The sequence below is a fragment of the Gavialis gangeticus genome, unplaced genomic scaffold (genome assembly GCF_001723915.1).
Source record: "Gavialis gangeticus isolate Ggan-Ray unplaced genomic scaffold, GavGan_comp1, whole genome shotgun sequence".
In the NCBI taxonomy this organism is placed as follows: domain Eukaryota; kingdom Metazoa; phylum Chordata; order Crocodylia; family Gavialidae; genus Gavialis; species Gavialis gangeticus.
In genome coordinates, this window is record NW_017729022.1 from 93,537,652 (window position 1) to 93,546,630 (window position 8,979).

Sequence of the window (8,979 nt, forward strand, 5' to 3'; positions counted from 1 at the left end):
ATTGAGCCATTGATAACTACCCGGCTAGACAGCAATAGACCTCCATAAGCTTTGGATCAAGGCTTCAGTGACCCATTTGCCCACCTGAAAAAAATACCATGCAAGTCAGTATTGCACATAGTATAGGCATCTATACATATGCAACAAAGCTGCTCCAGTGCACCATAATTACAGTGTGTTGGAGCAGACTCGATTAACCAAGTCTGCTGGATCATGGTAATTACTGTGCTCCAGCAGACTCCAGCATGTATCAGTGTCCCCACACTGAAAATTGGAAATAATGGGAGTTTTGGTAAAGATTGATTGGATGAGCTGTGTTTGAAAGCACAGCAAACAAAAGTAGAGGAAACTAACCAATGCAGTTTATTCCCTGCTTCTCCACCTGTTAACAAAAGTTAGCAGGTTAAAAAAAAACAAGAACAACAAAAAAACCTTCCAGTCACCCTGAAAATATTCTAAACTGCCCAGGTTGTCCATTCTAACTTCTAAACAATTTGGTAATTTCTCTGGTAAAGCAAGAACATAAAACTTGCTAGTTGGAACTAATTGTGAGGTGCATTTTGTGCTTATCCTGTACAAATAATTTCTGCAGCCTGTGATTATAGAGGTGAATGATTTTTTTTTTTATGTTTTGGACAGGACTTTGAGTGTGTTTTCTTCACTTAACCAGAGCTTTAGAATTACTTTAATGGGAATAGAAAAAAATCAATATAGAATGGCAAGCATTGTGCATTGGGGTGTAGGCATTCACACAAACTGAAAGGACCAGGCATAAAGCAGCAGTCTAATATGAATATTTAAATAGTTTAAAAAAAATAAAATGCACATGGATCAACTCCACTCTGTGAAACAGGTGGAGCTGATAGATTTGGTTAGTAAAAGTTTCTACCACCTCAAGTTGTATGACCTTGTATTCAGTACTTTATAACTTTAACTATTTTAATTGATTGTTTGTATGCCCAGGTTAATGTCCAGTTAATTTTTTAATTTTTATTATTTTAATTAAAACAAAACTATATGCAAAAACCAGACAAGGGAAAAATTCTGGTAGCCCTTAATTTGAAAAGTTCTGGTACTGTTCAGCAGGAAATTGTGTGCAGCAGTCCTGGGTGTCAGAGGTGTGTTTTCATGGTTCCCTTCTATGCTGTTAATATTTCTCCCCCAGTGGGGTCCTGGCACAGTGAAAGAAGGAGTAACTTGATTAAAGTAGAGGGGACCCACACAGTGGGGCAGGAGGGCTTAGTAGATTTGGGGAAGAGAGGAGGTCATTGTTTGATTAAAGGTGGATCATAATACATGTTTACAAGAGTCTGAGTTAAGATTGCACAGGCAGCCCTAACTGTCATTTATTGTTGAGTGCTTGACTTCTCTCCTTTAATGTTGTCTTTGTGCAATATTAATATGCGCAGTGGCATCAGAGACTGGTATATATCCAACTTGGTATTCCAACCTATCCAGGTAAAAAGGAAAGAAGTCAAAAGAGAATAGATGAACGGATGATAAGAGAAGTAAAGTGTGCCTGTAAGGTTGTACTAGCTGAAATGTGTTATGGTTCACATAAATAAGTTATTGAAAATAAATGTGTTAAGTGTATAAATATAGGTTTAGCAGCCTAACTGTGGTGACCCATGTCTGAATATGTTGACCAAAATATAGCCCATCTATCAATTCACTTGAGCTGTTGAGTCAGTTTTGCACCTGTTGAGCTGATGGTATTCCCCATAGAGCCTTATAAATTATTTTAATACTGATAACTATTCAGAATTATTTTTGTACTCAAGTGAAGATGATTCACAATAATTAAAAGCAAAACATTGATTATAAAAAATAACTTTCTCAGAAAATTTATTGGAGCCACTCTTCTCAGCAATGAAGTTGAAGTCTCTAATAACAATGACTTTTGCCTCCACTCTGCGTATTCCCTCAGTCTGCAGCTTTGTCAAGCTTCAGGAGAACTTGCACATTATCGGCAAGGATCATGTACGGAGTCAAATATAATGGAAATAAGTTAGAGAAACTTTGTTGCTATGTTGGGAAGGGTTTTTGCTTGCAACTGTTTCTACCTATTATTTATTTGGTTGGTTTTTGGTTTTTGGTTTGAATTTTTGTTTTTTTGTTTTTTTTTTTGGAACAAAGTGCTCCAGCATATAAATGCTTTATTTTGATGCATCATCTTGAACTTGATTCAACTTGATACACATCTTGACTTCTTTTTCTTTTGTTTGGATTTTACTGATTTTCCTACATAGTATATCTGATGTTAAAGCATTCTCTTTTAAAGGCTACTGAGTGACTTGGCCAAAGTCATGTAAGACTTGAATTTCAAAGGTGTTGAATGCCTCAGCAGTAACTCCAGTCAGAGCTGAGTATGTGTAACAATCAGGCCTGTGATCTTTCTGTTCTTTAATGTCAGTATCAGTAGAATATGGCGTAATATCTACTCAAAGGTAGTCAACTGGGTGGATAACTGCAAAACTACTGTTTTCTGTTTAGCGCTTACGAAGGAGTTTGCCTCCAGGTCTACTGAGACGTGTGTCATCAACTTGGACCACAACGACATCGGCAACAGGATTACCTACCTTGGAGCCAGCACCAGTGAGAAGGGACCGTAGTGCCAGTATCAAACCTTATGAATCTTCTTCATCCAGGTAAGAAAATTATCTTCTTTTCTATATATACCTTTAGGGATATGTCCTTCTTTCTTTGTGAATACAGAGGTACCTAAATATGTTACCTGGTTTTGGGAAATTATAAATCAAAAGCATTAAAACGTTTCTATCATTTCTTTCATTGGGGATTTTTATTAAGGGAGACAATCAGTGCCTTTACATTATACCAGTTGGTAACCAAAGTAAACTTAGGAAGCATTTAGAAGCCAAAAGCTTCAAGGAGTTAGAAATGGGGGGATTTTAAAAGATGATATTAAGCCCAGAACATGGAGACTTGAGGTCTCTGCAACATTCATTTCTTGTTTCCTCATATGATTATTAATTGTGCATCTCATTTTAAAACATATGTATAGTTATATCAGGGGTGGGCAATTATTTGGGCCTGGAGGCCACATAGGCAGTTTTGGGGAGCTATCACAGGCTGGTCAGCACCCCTTCTCTCCTCCCCTGCAATAGTCCGTGTGCCCTGTAACTTCTCACCACCATCAGTGCCCAGCAGCAGCTGAGAACACAGCGCCAGTCCCAACCCACTCTGGACTCACCCCAGCTAGAGCGGAACAACTCTGGACCAACCGGGACCCATGTGCACAGCCCCAAGCCTCACCCCCCCTGTGCCTGCTCTGGACCAGCCTGCCTATGATGAGCAGTGGCGGCAGCTGGGCAGAAGCTGCTGCTGGGTGTAGAGGACAAGCAGCCACTACCCCCTTGCCACTGCCTGTTCCTTCTTACTGTAGCTGCCTGGAGTCTGAGCCCAGGCTGCTCTGTGGCTCCTTTCCACTGCCACCGCTGCCCCGTCTCTGTGTAACAGGTGGAGCCCAGAGGCAGCACTGGTGGTAGTGGTGATGGCAGTGGAGAGGAGCAGCAGGGCGGCCTGCCGCTTATCCTGGGCAGGTGGGTCTGGAGCGGGCACAGGGTGGACTGGGATCAGAGCTGTGCGCGTGGGACCTGGCTAGTCCGGAATTAGTTTACTCTGACTAGGACGGGTCCACAGTGGGCACAAGATGGGCTGGGCCAGGGCTGTGCATGCAGTTTCCCACCAGTCCCCATGGAGCAAGGGCTGGAGTTCAGATGTGGAGCTGCCCCAGCTCAGCTGGACATGCTGTGCTCCAAACAGCACCTGGGCTAGGCAGGATCAAGGGACCCACCACAGGCCATATCTGGCCCATAGGCCATATTTTGCCCACCTCTGAGTTATATGTTACTATATAACAACAAGGAATTCTAAGGTTTGTTTTAGTGGATCCAATGATATCATTTTCAGAGCACTACAGGTTTTCAAGGTCCTATGTTCCTATAGTAAGGTAAAGTCTGTTCTGGTGAGAAAACTAAGTCATTCAATGTGTTACAAACAACAGAACATCAGTCACTTAAGTTGAAGCAGAGGATGCCATGGAGGAACTTAATTCTGAAAGGCATGGTCAAAAAATGGTTTGAATTCAAAGAGTTGTAGAGAAGAAGAATTGTTCCAGGCACTAAAAAGGCCCTTTGATGCCAAAAAGAAGAGTTAAGAAACATAGGATTGAATAGAGTATAGTACATGAGGATTTGAAAGCAGAGGTGTAGATTGGTAGAGACACCTGAACACAAACCAGTTTTAACTTTTTCACTGTTTCTCTCCTTGTCAGCCATACAATTTTATGGAGGGTTTGTTGACTAGTTATTCCAAGTATTTTGTTTTTATACCTTGTTATAACAAAGAGCTAAGCTCCTCGTTCGTGCATATGTAAAGCTTACACAGTTCCTTATGCCTTCAATAGCTGAAGATTCAGGTAATTTCAAACCATCTTCCAGGCTGCGAACAGAACAGACATGTATAATATTGCAGCTACAGAAGAGAATGAATTTGTAGGGCCATGATTGCGATAAAACCTGTGAAGAGGAAAAATGTGATGCTGTCATGAGTCTAGCCTAGAATTCATGTTTTCAAATATCTGGAGGTCTCAGAACATCTTAAAAATCAAGTTTGAGAGCCACAAAATGACTTAAACAGGATTTGCATGCCCAAATTTAAGTCCAAAATTAATTTCTTGCCACCTAAAGTCTCCTGGAGCTTGGTTTTCTAACATTAAAATTTCATAGATCATTAAGGTCTGCTTCTGGGTACCCAAGGAAATCCTCATTCTTTCCATTGTTTAGGTATCTGAGCTATCTTACACCTAACGCCCATCATGACTCGCAGATTATCTCATCTGCAGGACCCAATCTTAGAATCTGCAGAAAACAGAAGTAGTAGAGTTGGCTGTGCGTTTTTTCATCCAGTAATTCTTTGGTTAAATCATTCACCCAGGATGTGAAAGGCCTGAATAGGGACTAGAAGAGAGTTCTATATACCCAGCACTTGGATAATATCATGCTCAGTCTCTTTGTCCCAATTTATATTTAATTATTCCATTCAAAGTGACATAGCTTCAACAATAGAGGTTGAGTACCCTGCCTCAGAGTATCTCATATCCTGAGCTCTTATGAGGAGCATCCTGTTAGGATACTATCCTGTGAGGGTGGGGCTCATGGTTCAAATCCCCTCAGATGTAAGAGGGAGTTTCTCAGAATTTTCCTATGGAGCTATTCGAAAAAAGGAGGGCAGCAATAGCATGCCAAATGCTCCTCCTGTTCCAGCTGCATTTGTGAGAAAAGGATGACTAACTCCAAGAATGGGTTCAAGACTGTGATCTCCTGTTGGAGGTAAGCCCAAAGTAAGGTGCCTAAGACAGTGAGAGAAGTAGCACACCCCTGACCTCAATGTTTCCTGCTAGATGGCTCAAGCGAGTCCCCACTCAGTGTTTTGGCTTTTGTGCTCTTAAGTACTTCTTTATTCCCGTTATATATGGAGCCTAACTCTACCTAACTCAGCATGGAAAGTCCACCAAGTACCCAGGTGACTGAAAAGTAGGCACTGCTCATCAGTTGTCTTTGCAGATCTATCCCTAAGTAGCCCAGTAAAATGGAATATAAACAAGATAAAGCCATGGGGGGAATATTTTTCTAGCTACTGTTTTTTCTGTGATTCACAAGGCTCTTTTGATTAATATTGTTGATTCCAGTCTCACACAGAATATAAACTTGCTAAGATGGGGATCTGAAGAGAGGCAGAGGGGAGCAATTAAATATTACTTTTGGCAGTTTTCTACCATTATGTAATTCCTTACGATGAGCCAACTAAATGAGCCATCAATTCTCCCTGAGTTTAAGGTCACCAAATATATAATAGCTCTGTCAAGCTTCCCAGCCTACTGTACTCAGATCTTTGCTTTACAGGAGGAGTAACAATGTGTACAACAGAAGGGAAAAGTGAGGATGATAAGTCTAGCTTAAACAATGTTTTCACAAATGAGATATGGATTGAGTGGGAGAACATTTGACATTTATTCATCATATTCAAGGAGAAAGGTCATCTCCTGTGCACTGAGCCTGCTCAACTAAGTTTGGCAAAATATGGGTAGAAGGAGCAAGAAAAAAGTGTAGTCGATGCCCATTGTAATTAAGGCCACAGAAAAACAATGCAGTTGAACAGTGACAGCTACTTCAACCATCTCTGTAATATTTGTACTTCGCAGTCCTATCATGGGAAATAGTCTATGAATGCCCATACTGGACTTGAGCTTCATTTTGAGCCCCTACCTGAATTCCATAATCTTCTCCATGACCTTTTAAATGGGTTATTTTAAAACGTTAAATGAATTGAATGGGTATAAAACAAAAATAGCAATACTGCAAGTTTTCCCTGGGACGATTCATTCCAACTCTGGACACTCCCTCATTACAAATAATCATCATAAAATCCAAGTAACCTGTTTTATACTTCTAAGAATCCTTTTTTGCTCTGCTCTGGCAATGTAAAAGGGCCTTAACGTGGACATATATTTTATGTCGTTTATTTTAGGCTCCTTCACATCAGTAGTGCATCATATTTGTGTAATAATGGTGACTTGTGCTCTGTTTTACAGCACTGACCCTTGGAACAGCTCAATTCTGATGACCGTCACAAAAAGCAGATCTTTTTCAGCTTCCTATGCAATGGCTGCTACGAACCATTTGAATTCCAAAAGGCAAACCCGACAAGGTGAACAGCTATTTCTGATTTTTGGTTTTAGTCAAGTTCTTTTTAGCTAAAGCTTCAGTATATCGAGATATACCTGTTTTTACTCTCTCTACATTCTTTCTTCTCACTCACTTTCCAATAATTGAGACTTTAGTTATTTCCCTCAGTTAAAGACAAAATGCTTCAAAATTCTATAGCTAATATGAGTGTTAGTTTTATAAGATAAGGCTTTTTGGCTATTGAAGTGGTGGAACAATTACTGCATGTTAAATTCTGCCTGGAGTTATAACAGGAGGTAAAAGGATTCAGCTCATTTCAGACTCTTTAATAACAAAAAACATAGCCAGCCTTTACTTTTTTTTCTAAATGTATTGTGACAAGTGGCATTATGTGATGTTCTCAGTCAGTATTTTGAGTCATTAATGGGAATGTCACCTAATGTTTTAGCCAGAAAAAAAACAATGAGGAAAGATAGTTTCTTAACTGATGATGAATGCAATAAAAGGGTTTTGGAGAATTGTATGTGATCTACCAATGGCTTTCTCTTTGGTTATATTAGAAGATGAGGGAATGTATACCCATGCTGTTAGATGCAATAAAGAATGATACAATGCAATCTCTTGCATAAATCAGTGGGCTTCAGATAAATTTGTGCCTTCTCGCTTGTTTTTCTGACGTAGGGAAACCCCAGGGGCCAAATAAATGTCAACCTAATTTTCAGGCCTAAACTTGGTACCCAGAAATTGAGACAGCTCAATTGGAGACCAATTATAAAAACACACCTGCATGGTTTCTTCATCACTGTTAGCCCCATTTGATAGGAAATACTGTTGTTTTCAGTTTCCAGCAAACATCTGATAACTGGTGAAATCTTGGCTTCATCAAAGTCAATGGGAGTTTGGCAACCCTTTAGCTGTCAAACTTACAATAGTTGAACATATTTGAACTCAATGTAATAATATACATACACTGTGTAGTTTTTTTTAACTATATTTTGGTTGACACGGAGCAATTTTTTTTTTCCTTTTGGCATTTTTTTTTGTGGCCAAAGGTTAATTACAGACAGCATTGTGCTGGCCTAAATTCCCTTTCTCATTGGCTGAGTGTGCTGCTTCGCTTCACTTCCTAGACTAAACGGTTACCTAAAGATTGCTGTATGATGCTGTGTTGTTTCTGAGGTGTCTGAATTTCAGCACTGAAGAGAGATCTGAGTGGACAGTGTATGTCCATATGCGCTGCTTAAAGCAGATTAGGATTTGGGCACAGATGTAGTCAGACAACACACAAACTAAAGCACAAGTAGAAAAATATTATCATAACAAATCTGTTTCTTTATGACCAATAAAGTAACAGAGAGCTAATCATATATTTCCGGAAGAAATATACACTTTTCCAAGGCCAACAACGTTAAACCTGTGATGTAATTTTCAGAGACACTGAACATTCACAGCTCTTATTGACTTGGTAGGCATTTACAACCTGTTTTCAAGTCTGCAAGTCAACTCCTTGAATCCGCCCCATTAATCAGTGCTAAATGTTGTCTCTTTTCTGCCTTCCAAGACACTTAACTTTTCTCCGTCCAGTAGGGGAATAAGCTAGAAAACATTTGAGTTCCCTTCTGCTGTTAGCAATTCTAGTAGATGTTTCTCCAAGCAAATTTCAATATCAGCTCAACTTCTCATGTTGAAGCTTAGTCTTTTGGTATTTGGATCTTTTTAAAATCATGAATTGGTAATTAACACATTTTTTAATGTAACAATGCAAAGAATAGGTATCATAGTTAGTAGGGTCAGAAGGGACCTGAGCAGATCATCAAGTCCGACCCCTGCCATGGCAGGAAAGAGTATTGGGGTCAAACGACCCCAGCAAGGTGATTGTCTAGCCTCATCTTAAAAACCCCCAAGGTAGGAGCCAGCACCACTTCACTTGGAAGTTGGCTTCAGATCCTAGCTGCTCTGACAGTGAAGTAGAGCCTCCTGATGTCTAATCTGAATCTACCCTCTGCCAGCTTGTGACCATTATTGTCACTCCTGGTAGTGCTTGGGGGAACAGGGACTCCCCAGTGCCTGCTGGTCCCCTCTGACTAGTTTGTAACAGGCCATTAGATCCCCCCTCAGCCTTCTCTTGTGGAGGCTGAACAGGTTCAGGTCCTGTAGCCTCTCCTCGTAGGGCCTGCCCTGCTGCCCCCTGATCATGCGAGTGGCCCTTCTCTGGACCCTCTCCATGTTGTCCACATCCCTCTTGAAGTGTGGTGCCCAGAACTGAATGCAG

The 8,979-nt window shown here is 40.4% G+C and overlaps 1 protein-coding gene across 2 annotated transcripts in view; it reads left to right on the forward strand.

Moving 5' to 3' along the window:
- Positions 1–8,979, forward strand: part of PDE3A (phosphodiesterase 3A) — a 143,523-nt gene that overhangs the window by 75,407 nt on the left and 59,137 nt on the right. For both annotated transcript variants that reach the window (XM_019515615.1, XM_019515616.1), the window contains exons 3-4: positions 2,494–2,648; positions 6,614–6,729. In XM_019515615.1, the coding sequence (XP_019371160.1) occupies positions 2,494–2,648; positions 6,614–6,729 (271 nt within the window). The remainder of the gene's footprint in view (positions 1–2,493; positions 2,649–6,613; positions 6,730–8,979) is intronic.